The sequence below is a fragment of the Zalophus californianus genome, chromosome 10 (genome assembly GCF_009762305.2).
Source record: "Zalophus californianus isolate mZalCal1 chromosome 10, mZalCal1.pri.v2, whole genome shotgun sequence".
In the NCBI taxonomy this organism is placed as follows: domain Eukaryota; kingdom Metazoa; phylum Chordata; class Mammalia; order Carnivora; family Otariidae; genus Zalophus; species Zalophus californianus.
Genome location: NC_045604.1, coordinates 56,778,410 through 56,795,258, shown reverse-complemented (window position 1 = coordinate 56,795,258; position 16,849 = coordinate 56,778,410). Strand labels below are relative to the sequence as shown.

Sequence of the window (16,849 nt, the reverse complement as noted above, 5' to 3'; positions counted from 1 at the left end):
CACCCGAAGTGATTACACAGACTTAATCCAAGTTACTGAATTTTAAGCCCTTCACTTTGTGAACTTACTTGAAAAATTCAGTTTTTTCCTCTTCACTCTTCAATGTTAAACTTTTCAAGAAATTCACAACTTCTAGAAAATCATTCCTAAATGGCAAAGAGAAAAAAAAAATATGCAGGACAATAGATTAGAGAAGGCATGTTAAATACTGAAGCCATAACCACAGACCACACTATGCTAATATTCAAGGAAACATTCTCCCGTGCCACTTAGAAGACTCTATTATAACTAAGTAGCTCATGAGACAAATGCTATGAGCCAGGCCCACCAGCATTTTAAGAACAGCAAAGAGATCTGTGAAGAGGATACATGCTTCAAGGCACACGGTGTGTAAACAAACACCCACAAACCCGGTGGTTTGAGCAATCAAGAGTCTTCTGAGCTTTTGTTGCAATAGGATGTGGTGAAATGAACTGTCCCGGGAACAGTGGTACTGGGGTGATCAAACACTGCAAACAGTCGTTGAAATCTCCAGTCTGCTCTAGTGAACTAAGAACTCTGAGAGGGTTGGAGAAAGAGGCATCTCTCGTGCCAGTCACTGGAATCTTCCCATTGCTACTGTCCGAAGCCCTGAGGCCATTTTCTCAGCCAGGCCGGGGGGGGGGGGGGGGGGGGGGGGGGGGGGGCTGTCCCCGCAGGGCCTGTGAGGCTGCACACTGCCCAGCTCCAGGGGAGCGCTGCTCCCGTGCTCCCGTTCTACCGGGACGAGGCTGCTGGGCCATCCGCACGCAGCACCCCGAGTCTCCACATCTTACATCGACACCCCTTTCTTTCCCTCCGGCTTAGCAGCAGAGAAAAAACACAAATGTCTTAACTGACGTCTAATCAAGTTGGCTCACACGTAACCATCAGAGTTCAGGAAGAGGTAGCTGGTGTGGGTTTTGGTTTTCTCTCCCATCTCTGCTTAAAGTACAATTCTTACTAAAGAACTCTTACCACACAGTGATGAGATCATCTACTTGCTGTAAAGGGTTGTTCTTTGTAGAGCTCTTATATCAAGGTAAATAAAATACTGGTATGAATTATCCAAAAGGACACAGAAATGCCTTGGTTAGAAGAATCTTGTAATGGGCAAGGTTTTGAACAGTTTCTTTGAAATGTAAATGTCAAATAAAATCCTAATAGCTATAGTGAAACTACCTCTCTGCCCTGTTTAATAATATGGCCCCTAGTCCTACCCTAGAGGTAATTCACCCCCTCCAAGGAGAACGTTAGCTTTCCCTCCACTCTGGTTTTTCTTGGGCTCTCCAACCGTGAACAAGTAAGGGTCTTTAGTTTCAAAATGGACATAAGATCAATTCTGCTAATCAAAGTTGTGACTGTGAAATTAACCTTTGGGTCATGGAAATGAAAAGGTGGAGGACACGTAATTAAAACTGACCTTGAAGAGAGGTTCAAAAACATCTCTGAATCCAGCGACAGTATTACCATTCTATCGTGCCCTCCCTTTAGACTTCTGTGCTTCTCTTCCATCATGTATTACTAAACCAAGAAGACAATCTTCTGCCTGAAGAAAAATGAGCTCCTTTCCCCCAAACAAGAAAAATTTTCAACAATAACAAATTCTTATCAAGAACACGATGGCAGTAGAGAGTTTCTCAATTCCTTGACAACTGCAAACCACTAGCCTCTTCACCAACCCAAGTCCTAAGGGGACCTGGCTGTAACTTCTAGACTCAAGCCTTCACCACAGTTAAAGATATCTCAAACTTCCTGTGATAAGAACCCGAGAGGCAGCCCAATTTTGCCCTCTGTTTTCCCATGTGGACGTGATTTAAACCTCTCCTGACAGTGAACGGCAACCACAGGAGGGACCGCGTGACTGGGGCCCCCAAACCCCATGGCTGGAACGCCAGGTCCAAGAGCAGGCCGGCTGCGGGGGAAACAGCTAGCCAAGGCCGTCAGATGCCCTCACCTGAAGAAGTCATGGGACAGTAAGGTGCAGAGCGCTGGCCGACATTTTGGAATGGGATTCAGCAAGGTTGAGTGCAAGGTCTGTTGAAAGCTGGAGAGAACATCCGCTGAAACTGAAATCCAGAGCTACAGTTAGTTTCCAATGCCTTCTCCCTCTTTCCAGGACCTCTATAGCTGGAGACTGACGAGAGCAAAAACCAACCTGTAAAAGCCCAAACAAACAAAGCCCTGGCTGTTGCTAAGCAGAAGCCAGACTCCAAGGCAGGTGTACAAAACTCACCTGCCCACACAGCCAACCCCCACCCACTCCCCGGGGCTGCTCTGTGGAGCCGCCTCACTTCCAGGCTGGCTGTCCGGGTTAGCTCAGCTCAGGCCTAAAGATGGCTGAATAGGTGGCAGGTCCGCGGGCCTCTCCCACCAGGGTTCCCCATCCAGAGAACACGAAAAGTTATCGGAATGACCGTATTTTCTAATCTCCCAAGGATGGTACATAATTGCCACCATTCCAGACACAGTAGGGTAGTAAGTTCATCCCTACAAGGGCGGCCTTAGGGCCTTAAGGGTGTAATTCTCAAGTATTTTTAGGCTGAGACAATTTAGAGCCAGCAGCTGAATGATGCTTGTAACTTCAGAACGCTGCAGACACCTGGTGAAAGAAACTGCATTAGAGCTGCACGAAGCCTGGGCCAAGTGCAATCCCAGGCAGCAAGGGGCCTTACGGGGCAGGCACCCCCGGCCAGGCAGCAGGTGGGCACCTGAAGGCCGGCAGTGGCTGGAGCAGAGTGAAGCAGGCTCCAGGCGTGCCTCTGGAGAGCTCAAAAGAGAAGAAAACAATGTGCTCAGTAGCCTGGGCTCTCCGGGGCAACAAAAGAAAAGGTAATAAGCACATTATATTAAGAAGAAAAATATCAAAAGGACTTGGAAAGAATAAAGACAAAGAAATGCTAAGCTTGATTTAGATTAATAAAAAATGTTGAATCCTCCTCTTTCCTTCAGATGGTTCCACATCCATCGGTTAACAGTGTTCATTTACGTGGCCGACTAAGGAACAGAGGCTTCAGACCACAAGAACCAATCCCAGGAAGTATCACCAGAGTAACCTGGGCTACTTAAGAGTCAGAGCTGAAGGTGGTTCCTACTTAAAATGCTTTTAACTCTGCAAAGTAAAGAAATCAGAGCTTCTTTCCTCACTGCTGTTAAGATCTGCCCTAGGCAAGTTATTTGGTAAGCAACAGATTCCTTATTGTGATCAAAGACTGCGGTCCTTTGAATCCACACAGAACAGGCCGCGAATGACCTTCCTACTTATTCTGTGGATGCAGTAGTACAACTCCGACTCACCCTGTTCACTTAAGATTGTGAGCAAACTTTCCACCAATGTCCCAAACGCATAGGCGTCCCGGGCATGTCCGTGTGACTCAGGCAGGGTTGTGAATTCTGGAGACTGAAAGCAGGAAAGATCATTAAACCTAGAGAATCTGCCTTATAAACCACACCTAAGTTTTCTCTGAAGCACTCTCCCGTGTTTGCATTTATGAGATTCCAAGCTAACCTCACAGCACCATCCACTCGCTTACAGGCTTCTACACTCGGAGTGAATGGAATTTATCAAAGATTTAAAAATATCAAACAAGGGCAAAAAGAAAACAAAAGGCCTAAATAGGATATATGTCTGTGGCTTTCAAAAATATTTTTGGCTGCAACCAGATTTTTAAAATGTTTATTATTATGATTACCGTTAGTGGAAGGAATATATACACATATGCATAAAGACTCACGTAACGGAAACAAAAGTTTCATAAAACAATACTTAGCCTTACTACCTACAGCACTTAATGGTATTTTCTACTTTACTCCTTTTTCTCAAAATGCTTGTCAGAACCTCTAACAACTTGATTTAAAACCACAAATCAGTCTGAAAAACACTAGTACATACACACAGTGCTGATTTGGATCAACAGGATTTATTTCAAGTCTTAGGTCTACACTCAAGTTTGTAGTTGGGTTTGTATTTCCTGTAAAGCACATTAAATATGTCTTTGGGGATCGCGGTCTGTTTCCAGCAGTTATAAAAACAAATTTAGAGGGAGCAACTTCCTTCATATTTACTGGTAAATACAATCTTCACCAGCAGCTGGTGGTGAAGGCAAGAAACAAAACAGAATAGAAAGGTTCATCGACCTATCAGGGAAATTTGTGGATGGAACCTTTGTCACTCAAGATTATTAATGTCAATCATCACTCTTCTAGGTCTCGTGGCGTCCTAACCAATAACCGACAGGCCGATGAATGGCTTCGGGGAAGCAAAGGAAGGGCTGGAGTGTTGCACCCCCAGCTCTTCGGGCTTCCAGCAAAATACAAAGACCCTGAAATGGGTCTGAAGCACCAACCCTGTCTTTACACGGTATCCTAGGTGTCTGTACCACCAAAAATGTAAGCGGACTGTCAGGGAAAAGGCTCCCTGCTGTGGTGATGAGATTAATCTGAGAAGCTGTCCGGCCAAAGGCATTCTGAGGCATCTGCAGCTTGGCCAAGAAAGAGGGGACAGACAAAAGGTTCTTTTAAGTTTCACACTCAGTCACACGAAGAAGCCTTTGTTACAGCTGAAGCATGTCATCTTACCATCTCTTCAGGAGGGATGGATGCTGGGTCTCTGACTGACTGAATACTCCTCAGAAACTAGACAGAGAAATAAATTAAGGAAAAAAATTCATACACAGGTCTGGTGAACCAATCACAGCAAGTTACAGAAGCAACCAGCAATGGAAATAGCAGCAATGAAGCCTTCACACCAATGCCACATGTTAAATACGTACATGTGAAATCTTGCTAATTAAAAAATGTGAATACAGTACCTGGCAGAGCACGAGGCTCAGTGGAAAAGACAGGTTAGTTCCCTGCCTCTCCCCTTCAGCCGGGTAGGGCGCCCTCTGCTGTTCAGAGGCATCTCTGCATCTCACTTCCTTCCACTAATCATTAGGAATACGTCTTTCTCATCTTGCCTAGTTATTAATAAATAAAAGGCTTTTCTAGCATAGAACAAGTCTATCATTAATCTTCTGACTGAATCAAGTCAATCTTAAGGCTCGCTGCCACGTGAGATACCAAAGTTGGGGACCTTATTAGCTACAGAGATGACATCCACAGAACAAAGACATTCATTCACTGATTCAAAGATTATTTTTCAAGAGCTTCTATGTCCCAAACACCACTTACGGCACGAGAAATACAAAAGGAATATGGTAAATTCCCTGCCCCCAGCCGGGTGCTCACAATCTAGAATGTAAACTAAAAATTTCAGTGATGTGCTGAGCGCCATGGAAGCACAGAAAGAGGGACAAATTTCTTTGGGTAGGGAACACCCAGGGGAGGGCTCCACAAAGAGACTTAGCTAGATCTGAGACTTCAGCTCATCTTCCATTCTCCAGAGATCCTGGGGGAAGCGAGGCATCCCAGCAACGGAACGGCACACAAGGGAAGTAGAGGGTGCAGGGGTACCACCCCTGCGAGAACTCGGGGTGACCAGAGTGCAACTCAGTAGCTGGAAGTGGTATGTGACGCTGAAGGGAGGCTGGGGAAGAGCTTGCGGAGGGCCTTCCACGCCATGGTAAAAAATTTGGAACATTGGTCGTAGGATGAACTACGTGCTGTTATACTAATTAGATGTAAGGTGAATTCTGAGAAGAAAGGGATCGACTAGGGCAGAAATATTACCAGAGGAGCATCTCTGTGGTGGAAGTAGAAGGTGAACTGGGCAAGAGCCCAGAAAGGTGCACACTTAACATGGCTCACGTGTGGAAGCCCCACAAGAGAACAGGGGAAACCAGACAGAGCCAGTAGGTCGCGAGCCGCCACTTCAGTAGGGCTGCCGGGATGGGATTGGTTTGGTTTTTTTCTGTTTTTCAGAAAGAGCAAGTCTAGTGGCAACATGCAAAATGGTGAACACAAGAAACAAAACAGAAGAGGAAGGTTCATCAACCTAGGAGGCAAATTTGTAGATCCTGGTCAGACAAAACCAGTAAGGGGTACAGAGGCAGCAACAACACAGCCCACTGGGAGGAGTTAAGATGCACGGGTCCTAACTCCAGCTGTTAGGACACAGCGCGTGACTTTGGACAACGTGACGGTTGTTAACGAACATTTCTTCAGTACCTGATGCATGCCAGGCACTACTCTAGGTAGAGATGTAAAGATACATATAAGAGACTCTCACACCCTCATGAAGCTCAAACACTGGTAAGAAAACAGACACACAAAGGTAATTTCTTTTTTTTTTTTTAAGATTTTATTTATTTACTTGACAGAGACACAGCGAGAGAGGGAACACAAGCAGGGGGAGTGGGAAAGGGAGAAGCAGGCTTCCCGCTGAGCAGGGAGCCCGACGCGGGGCTCGATCCACCATGACCTGAGCTAAAGACAGACGCTTAACGACTGAGCCACCCAGGTGCCCCGCAAAGGTAATTTCAATATTAAACATTAAGTGGTGTGATTAAGTACAGGGTACTAGAGGAGCAGAAGGCAGGAACATTTAATTAAAAATTTGACCTGACCGAGCCAGTTTACCTCTCAGTCTCAAGTTCCTCAGCTACCCAATGAGGAGACAAGAAGAAATGAAGGCTGGGGCCCCTCTGAAGAATAAACCCCTACCGTTCTGCGAATAGGAGCAGTGACAGAAAAGTCAAGTCTCCAAATCTAAGATCACTCTAACATTGAAGGAAAATCCCCAGGTAAGAACCACATACCAAAATGCTATCAAATTCTGCATGACAAAGGGGGCCCATCCCCTGGCTTACCTCGGGCGTGGCCTGAGGAACTTTACAGACGGTTTCCATTCCTCCCAGCTTCCAGTGCCCATCTTCACTCACAAACACAGATGATAAGCAGACATTGTTGTGTGTTAGGTGTCCCTGGAAAAAAGAACAGGAGGAAGCTGCCACTAGAAATTTTGAAGCAGGAGTTTTAAAAAACTAAATACTGAACACCAAAAAGAGATATGGCAAGTCATCCCACTCGTGGCATGATAAATGGAAGTACAACTTTAAGGAATGACAGACTGAATAAGCCTGCTTAATTAAGCATTATGAGGTTGGAGAACAGGGAAGTGCAATGAAAGGGCTTTTCCTTGGCTGCACATCCCTGCTTCCACGGGTGTCAGGAGAACCAAGGATTCCTTAAGTGTGAGGTTACAACTCTTTAGAGCCTACATCATTTGCTTTCATCCTTTAAAAGATAAAGTTTACCTTTGCTCCCATAGGTTATTGTATTACTTTTCTCCTCTAAATTCTTCCTCACCTACATTCTATCACGAACCCAGATCCACTTCACCTGAAATCTTGTCAGTAGGCATTTAAAAATCCTGCCCAGAGAAGAGGAAAATGGAATAAGGACCACCAGAAATACCCCACAGACCACAGAAGTGCAAAAATTTAAAACTATAAAAAATAATACAGTCAGATAAATGAGAAGAAAGAAGAAAATGAGAACAGGATTGAAGTGTGTTTTTTTCCTGAACCAGAAATCATTTCAGTAGACAAGTGCATTTTAAATACTCTACTCACTAGATCAAGTATGTACAAATTTTGATATATATTGTGTATATACATATATTCTAAAGGAAGGTTCAGAATAGTATGTATGGTATTTTTACATCTGAGAAAAAACAAAGGAGAATAAGCACAGGGACATTTGGCTTATATGCACACCGACCATCTCTGGACTAATACGCTGATCACCATGGTTGCCTCTGGAGAGAGGTGGGGTGCTGGATTCAGGGCGGGGGGCTTACTCTTCCCTATATGCACTCTCACACTAGTCAAACTTTCTACCATGTGCATGTACTTTCTCCAACGAGGAAAATATTCCTCCACGTGAAGCACTAATTCTTCTTTGTATGAACCTTAGACATACTTTTAAGAGACAATAAATCCAAACTGATATTTGGAATCAGTCTCCCATTAATAGAAAAAGTTAAAACAAACAAACAAACAAAACCATACACTGAGATGAGTCAAATGCAAGTGTTTCTAACTTGTGACCAGTAATTTTTAATCTTGGAGGGCTGCCAAAGGCCTTAGTACTCCATTAAGAAATAGCTCAATAATACTGTCAAGAAATAGGCCAGAAGTAAACATAGGCACTCTACCCCTACCCCTTAAGAGCAAATCTGACCACAGTGTTATGAGGCTGTCTCTTGGGACGCCTGGGTGGCTCAGTCGGTGAAGCGTCTGCCTTCGGCTCAGGTCGTGATCCTGGGGTTCCAGGATCCAGCCCTGCATGGAGCTTCCTGCTGCTCTCTCTCACCGCTCCTCCCCCGACTAGTGCTCGCTCTCTCTCCCCCAAATAAATAAATAACCTTAAAAAAAAAAAAAAGAGGTTGTCCCTCAGTAGCACCACCCACTCAAATGAGAAGGGGTGTGTAAAGCTCTGCCTTTTCCTAAGAAATGGTCATTTCTTCCTTCAAAATCTAAAATGTAACAAAATTGGGATCAAATAGGAACTCTGGTCCACAGCAACATCAGTGTTAAGGCTTTATCTTTGTCTTAAAAACAGTAATACCAGCTGCAGGTATTTTTAGGTAAAGACTTCCCCCAAACTAGAGGGAGACAATAGTAAACCGAAATAAAGTCTATAAAAAACTGCCCAGGGTTGGAGAAGCCCTTGCCCATTCCACAAACCACCTGTCTGGAGCCCTTCTGGTGCCTTCCAACGTGCTCATTTTCCTCCGGAAGACTCAAGTAAGAATAGCAACTTATGATTTCTGTACCTCCCATAACTTAAAAGCACTAGCACACACATCAACCCTCCGGCCTGTAGCAAGGCCTGTGAGGCAGACGGTGCCCAGGTTACTTACTCGGTCATGAAGGAAGATGAGAGCCAGCAGTATGTCATAGATCCCGGCACAGACCTCTGCAGAAGACAGCGTTTCTAAAGCCACCTCCAAAGGCTGCACGCGCTCAGTGACCAGATGAATCCCAGCTGCCTCCACAGTGCAAGATAAAAATCTTAGCAAGCAAGGGTGACGAAGTGTCTTCAAATGCTTTAAAAATACAAATGGAAGGGTTGGTAGAGTTAATGACTCAGAACCAGACTGACATATCGCAGTCAGAGTATGAACATGTATACTTGCATTCAGGCCCCTCCCAGCTCCTCACCTACCCCCCTAAACTTCAAATAAGGCACAGGAAAATTTATGACCTGTTCTGACTTCATTCACCTTACCAACATTTAAATAAATCTACAAAGACTTCTGGTTCCCTTACGACAGTGTAAGCCCCCTAGGAGCCCAGGCCTCCCAATGATTACTGCCATACACTCTGAACAAAGTACCAAAAACAATGACCCGAGAACTTGGCAAAGTAAAAAAAGCACGCAGATTACGCAGGGGAGTCAAAGTGAGGAGAACAGACAGCTGTGGGAGTACGTGTTCTGGTGTCGGGTTGGCCCTTCTCACAGCTGTGAACTGAAGGCAGGCCCCGCTCGCAGAGCAGGGTAGCAGAGATGGCTAAAACTGACAGAGACCTTGCCATCCTTCTGGCTAGAAGAAGGACAGAAAGGAGCCAAGACAAGCCTGAGTATGATGATATCCCAGAGGGGAGAGAATTGGAGAAGGACATGCCCTGGTTATCTGTATACCCACACAGGTCTCAGACTAACTCCTGAACCAAGTAAGCATGGACAAAACAGACCCAAACCAGCGGAGCAAACTTTTGAGAAATGAACTGAGGTTGAACTACCACACACAGGAAGGAAGGGTGGGAGGAGAGTAGTTAGAAGACTTGAAGCCTGAACCAAAGGGGATCAACTGCCTGCTAAATCAAAAACATCAATAATCTCCAGAAGATTTTAACGGAACCAAGAGTCTATGCAACGTGACATTCAAAATGTCCAGGATGCAATCCAAAATAGTTTTACTCAACAAAGAACCATAAAAAAGTGAAAAGACAACCAACAAATATCAGTCCCAAGATGGACAAGATATTAGAATTATTAGAAAAAATTTAAAGCAGCTTAACCATTCTTCCCTAGAGGTAAAGGAAAACAGTTAGGAAATAAATAGAAAGAAGCTCTCAGCAGAGAAAGAAATGTTATTTAAAATAAGTGGAAGTCTTAGGACGGAAAAATAAAATATTAGAAACTAATTCAATGAATGGACCAACAACAAATGCAGATGGTAGAGGCAAGTGTCAGTGAATCTGGCTATGTTAACCAATCTGAAAAACAAAGAGAAAAAGTTCTTTATTTTTTTTTAAGTGATCATAGCATCAAGAAACTGTGTGACAATAACAAAAGCTATATCTATCTATCTATCTATCTAACATATATAACTGGAGTCCCAAGAAAGAGAAGAAAAGAATCGGGACATAAAAAATGTAATGGCTGAGAACTTTCCAAATTCAGCCAAATACTTAAGTTTACAGATTTAAGAAGTTCAAGGAACACCAAACAGGATAAATCAAAGAAAACTACATCTATACACACTATCATCAAACTGGAGAAAATCAGATAAATAAAAAATCTCAGAAGCAGCTGGAAAAAAAAAAACATGTTATGTGGAGGGGAATGACAATTTGAATGATGCAAATTTCTCAGCAGAAAACACAGAGGCCAAAAGACAAAGGGGAGCACCTTTAAAGCACTGGCAGAAAAAACAGTATCAACCCTGAATTATGTAGCAAAAATATCCTACAGGAAAAAAACAGTAAAAAAAGGCATTTTTGATCATGGAAAACAGAAAAGTTTTATTGCCAGAAGACCTGCTCTATAAAAAATGCTAAAGGAAGCTCTTCAAGCTGAAGAGGAAATGATACCAAAGGGAAATGTGGATCTCCAGAAATGAAGGAAGAGCATCAGAAATGGTAAATATCAGGATTGATTCAAAGGCTACGTTTTTACTTCTTATTTAAAATATGTATGACTATTTAGAGCAGACACCACAACACTGCTGGGTGAGGTTTATAATGTGTGTGATGTACAGGTGACCCTTGGACAACACAGGTTTAAATTGTGTGTCTACTTCTATGCAGATTTTTTTAATAAACACTGCACAGTGCTGTAAATGGATTTTCCTTATGACTTTCTTAATAACATTTTCTTTACCCTACTTTATTGTAAAAATACAGTATATAATCCATATCACATTAGATGTGTTAATTGACTGTTTATATTATCAACAAGTCTTCCAGTCAACAGTAGGTTATTAGTAGTTAAGTTTTTGGGGGAGTCAAAACTTATACGCAAATTTCCGATTGTGCAGGGAATCAGTACCCCTAACCCCAGTGTTGATCAAGGGTTAACCGTGTACCTGTGTGTGTAGACAGTTGATATGTATGTAACAAAAGGACAGTAGGGCTGGGGCTGGAGACATCTATCTGATTCCAGGGCTTCTACGTTTTATGTGATTGGTACAATACTAACCACAGATAGATGATTAAGAGTTAGTTATTAAACCGAAATCCTTCGTGCAACCATTAAAAAGTATAAAGAAATGTAGCTGAAAAATCAAGGTAAAATGAAATACTAAGAGCTATTTAAATGAACCAAAAAAAGAGAAGGGGAACAGAAGAACAAAATCCAAAAGGGAGCAAATAGAAAACAAATAACAAATAATAAAAGTCAACAACACTAATAATTACATGAAATGTTAATGATCTAAACATTCCAGTTAAGGGGCGCCTGGGTGGCTCAGTCGTTAAGCATCTGCCTTGGCTCAGGTCATGATCCTGGGGTCCTGGGATCGAGCCCCGCATCAGGCTCCCTGCTTGGCGGGAAGCCTGCTTCTCCCTCTCCCACTCCCCCTGCTTGTGTTCCCTCTCTCGCTGTCTGTCTGTCAGATAAATAAATAAAATCTTAAAAAAAAAAAATTTAAACATTCCAATTAGGAAAAGAGGAAGACCCACAATATGCTGCCTATGAGACTGACTTTAAAAATAAAGACAGAGATAGGTGAATGGATAGAAACTGAATTGACAGAATAGGATATACCATTAAGACAGTAAGCATAAGAAGGCTAAAGTGGATATATTCTTATCAGAGAAAATATACTTCAAGACAGAGAGTACTGCAAGAGATTAAATGGGACATTTCTTAAAGAATAAAAGGACAATTCATTAAAAAGACATCACAACTATGAAGGTGGAAGCTCCTAAGAGCAGAGCCTTAAAATATGCATGGAGCAAAAATGAAATGGAGAAACAATTCCACGATTCCAGGATCACAGTCGGAGATTTTAAAACTCCTCTTTCAGCAATCAACAGAACTAGCAACAGCAAACAAACAAAAAATAAATGAAAGCACAGGCAACCTAATCAAACTGACATTTGGAAAACACTAGACCCAGTGACTGCAGAACACACACTCTTCACAGGAGAAAGAATCCCAGAAACAGACTCCACGCTGGGCCATAACATCATTTTAAATGGATGAGTACCTTAGATGTCTTTTGTTGATCTTGTTTTCTTAATAGTTACCTCTTTATTTATCAAGCACTTAATCTCCTTAAAAATGTTTCACCATCTTTACAACTTATCATTTTATTAATCTAGAAAAGTTACCATTAAATATTTTTGTTCAGAGCAAGATGGCGGAGGAATAGGAGACCTGGATTTCATCTGGTCTCAGGAATTCAGCTGAATAGGGATCAAACCATTCTGAACACCTACGAACTCACCAGGAGATCGAAGAGGAGAATAGCAACAACTCTCTGAACAGAAAAGTGACCACTTTCTGGAAGGTAGGACGTGCGGAGAAGTGAATCCGAGGCGATACTCGGGAGGATAGACGGCGGGGGAGGGGGCCTCCGTCGGCCGCTTCTGGCAAGGGATAGAGCCGCAGGGCACAAAATCGGAACTTTTAGAAGTCGGCTCCGCTGAGGGAGCTAAGTGGCTCCCCCCCAGTGGCTAAGTGGGGGGTGGAACCCTTGCTGGGACCGTGTGGTCTCAGGACCCTCGGGGTCACAGAAAGACCGGGGGTGCCTGAGTGCAGCAGAGCTCCCAGGTATCGGAGCAGGGAAGCCGGCTGCAGAGACGGAGCCGAGGCACGGGCTCTCAGCTCGGGGTTGCCATAAACTGTGATCGGTGACAGTCGGGCCACTGCTCCTCCAGCAGGGACCCAACAAGCGGCAGATCCGGGGAGACTCCCTTCCCTCCCCCGGGAGGAGGGGCTCGGGAGCGCACCGCAGGGATCTGCTGGGTTTGGAGACTCCACACGGGGTCGGGTGCCAGACACAGAAACGCTCGATCACAGGCCGGGTGAACACGTAGTGCGGCCGGAGACCGGGGAGACGGGAGTGACTGACTGCTTTTCTCTGGGGGCGCACTGAGGAGTGGGGCCCCAGTTCTCGGCTCCTCCCAGGCGGAGATTGGGAGGCCGCCATTTTCACCCTGGTCCCCCAAAGCTGTACCGAGAGCTTGCAGGGAACAAAAGCTCCTCAGAGCAAACCCCAGCAGATTACTTAGCCCAGACCGACAAGGGTGGGGCAATTCCGCCTCCGGCAAAGATATTTGGGAACCACGGCAACAGGCCCCTCCCCCAGAAGATCAGCACGAACAGCCAGCCAAGACCAAGTTTACCGATCAAGGAAAACAGGAGAACTCCAGCGCTAGGGGAATACTGCACATAGAATTCATGGTTTTTTTAACATGATTCATTAGTCTTTCAAAGTTAATTTTTTTTTACTTTTTTTTTGAATTTTTCTTTTTCCCTTTTTCAACCAACATCTTATCAATCCTTTTAAAAACAAATTTTATTTTTCATTTTTAGAGTCATATTCTATCCCTTTATAGTAGTTACCCTTATCTTTGGCATATATATATATATATATATATATATGGCATATATATATACATATATATATATATATATATATAAGTTGTTCTCTCTTTAAAATTTTGAGATACAATTTCTTCTAACAGATCAGAATATACCCTAAATCTCTAGTGTATGGCTTTGTTCTAGTCTCCTGCCTCATCACATTCTCTCCCCCTTTTTTTTTCTTTAATCCTCTTCTTTCTTTTTTCAAACACCTTATCAATTCCTTTTTTAAAATTTTTTATAATTTTCATCTTTACAGTCATATTCCATCCCTTCATCGTATCAACCCTTGTTTTGTACACATTTAAGTCTTTTTTTCTTTAAAATTTTAGGAGGAACTTTCTTCTAACAGACCAAAATACACCCAAAATCTAGTGTGTGGCAGTGATCTATGTACCAGCCTGATCATATTTGATCATATTCTGTTTTTTTTTTTGTTCTGTTTTTGTTTGTTTTTATCTTTTTCTTTTCCTCTTTTTTCTTTCCCTTTCTTTTCCCCTGGTTTCAGCTCTTTTCTGATTTGTTTAGAGTATATTTCTGGGGATGTTGTTAACCTGTTAGCATTTTGTTCTCTCATTCATCTATTCTCCTCTGGACAAAATGACAAGACGAAAAAAATCATCTCAACAAAAAGAACAAGAGGTAATACCGTCTGCCAGGGCCCTACTCAATATGGACATTAGTACGAAGTCAGAATCATGATTTTAAAGATACTAACTGGGCTTGAAAAAAGCGTGGAAGTTATTAGAGAAACCCTTTCTGGAGAAATAAAAGAACTAAAATCTACCCAAGTCGAAATTAAAAAGGCTATTAATGAGGTGCAATCAAAATGGGGGCACTAACTACTAGGATAAGTGAGGCAGAAGAGAGAATCAGCAATATAGAAGACCAAATGATGGAAAATAAAGAAGCTGAGAAAAAGAGAAAAACAACTACTGGATCACGAGGGCAGAATTCGAGAGATAAGCGATACCATAAACGAAAAAACATTAGAATAATTGGGATCCCAGAAGAAGAAGAAAGAAAGAGAGGGGCAGAAGGTATATTGGAGCAAATTAGAGCAGAGAACTTCCCTAATGTGGGGAAGGAAACAGGCATCAAAATCCAGGAGGCACAGAGAACCCCTCTCAAAATCAATAAAAAAAGGTCAACACCCCAACATCTAATAGTAAAACTTACGAGTCTCAGAGACAAAGAGAAAATCTTGAAAGCAGCTCAGGAGAAGAGATATGTAACCTATAATGGTAGAAACATTAGATTGGCAAAAGACCTATCCACAGAGACCTGGCAGGCCAGAAAGGACTGGCATGATATATTCAGAGCACTAAATGAGAAAAATATGCAGCCAAGAATACTATATCCAGCTAGGCTGTCATTGAAAATAGAAGGAGAGATAAAAAGCTTCCAGCACAAACAAAAACTAAAGGAATTTGCAAACACAAAACCAGCCCTAAAAGAAATATTGAAAGGGGTCCTCTAAGCAAAGAGAGAGCCTAAAAGCAGCATAGATCAGAAAGGAACACAGACAATATACAGTAACAGTCACCTTACAGGCAATACAATGGCACTAAATTCATATCTTTCAAAAGTTACCCTGAATGTAAATGGGCTAAATGCCCCAATCAAAAGACACGGGCTATCAGACTGATTAAAAAACAAGACCCATTGATATGCTGTCTGCAAGAGACTCATTTTAGACCCAAAGACACCCCCAGATTGAAAGTGAGGGGGTGGAAAACCATTTACCATGCTAATGGACACCAAAAGAAAGCTGGGGTGGCAATCCTTATATCAGACAAATTAGATTTTAAAACAAAGACTGTAATAAGAGATGAGGAAGGACACTGTATCCTACTTAAAGGGTCTATCCAACAAGAAGATCTAACAATTGTAAATATCGATGCCACTAGCATGGGAGCAGCCAATTATATAAGGCAATTAATAACAAAAGCAAAGAAACACATTGACAACAATACATAATAGTGGGGGACTTTAACACCCCCCTCACTGAAATGGACAGATCATCTAAGCAAAAGATCAACAAGGAAATAAAGACTTTAAATGACACAATGGACCAAATGGACTTCACAGACATATTCAGAACATTCTATCCCAAAGCAACGGAATACACATTCTTCTCTAGTGCCCATCGAACATTCTCCAGAATTGTTCACATCCTAGGTCACAAATCAGGTCTCAACCAGTACCAAAAGACTGGGATCAGTCCCTTCATATTTTCAGACCACAATGCTTTGAAACTAGAACTCAATCACAAGAGGAAAGTCAGAAAGAACTCAAATACATGGAGGCTAAAGAGCATCCTACTAAAGAATGAGTGGGTCAACCAGGAAATTATAGAAGAATTAAAAAAATTCATGGAAACCAATGAAAATGAAAACACAAGTGTTCAAAATCTTTGGGATGCAGCAAAGGCAGTCCTAAGAGGAAAGTATATAGCAATCCAAGCCTTTCTCAAGAAACAAGAAAGGTCTCAAATACACAACCTAACCCTACACCTAAGGGAGCTGGAGAGAGAACAGCAAATAAAGCCTAAACCCAGCAGGAGAAGAGAAATAATAAAGATCAGAGCAGAAATCCATGAAATAGAAACCAAAAGAACAGTAGAACAGATCAACAAAACTAGGAGCTGGTTCTTTGAAAGAATTCACAAGATTGATAAACCCCTGGCCAGACTTATTATAAAAAAAAAAAAGAGAAAGGACCCAAATCAACAAAATCATGAATGAAAGAGGAGAGATCACAACCAACACCAAAGAAATACAAAGAATTATAAGAACATATTATGAGCAACTCTATGCCAGCAAATAGGAGAACCTGGAAGAAATAGATGCATTCCTAGAGATGTATCAACTACCAAAATTGAACCAGGAAGAAATAGAAAACCTGAACAGACCTATAACCGCTAAGGAATTTGAAGCAGTCATCAAAAATCTCCCAACAAACAAAAGCCCAGGGCCAGATGGCTTCCCAGGGGAATTCTACCAAACATTCCAAGAAGAATTAATACCTATTCTCCTGAAACTGTTCCAAAAAATAGAAATGGGAG

At 42.5% G+C, this 16,849-nt stretch overlaps 1 protein-coding gene across 6 annotated transcripts in view; it reads right to left on the bottom strand.

Annotated features, from left to right (window-relative positions):
• The window catches only part of SCYL3 (SCY1 like pseudokinase 3), a 48,902-nt gene that overhangs the window by 18,134 nt on the left and 13,919 nt on the right, over positions 1-16,849 (bottom strand). For 4 of the 6 annotated variants that reach the window (XM_027610120.2, XM_027610119.2, XM_027610121.2 and 1 more), the window contains 6 exons: positions 8,825-9,010; positions 6,768-6,881; positions 4,597-4,653; positions 3,316-3,418; positions 1,976-2,087; positions 69-146 (listed from right to left, as the gene is read on the bottom strand). In XM_027610120.2, coding sequence (XP_027465921.1) covers positions 69-146; positions 1,976-2,087; positions 3,316-3,418; positions 4,597-4,653; positions 6,768-6,881; positions 8,825-9,010 — 650 coding nt within the window. Of the gene's footprint in view, positions 1-68; positions 147-1,975; positions 2,088-3,315; positions 3,419-4,596; positions 4,654-6,767; positions 6,882-7,214; positions 7,331-8,824; positions 9,011-16,849 lie in introns of those variants that run through there. The other 2 variants (XM_027610124.1, XM_027610125.1) reach the window with 2 other exon arrangements.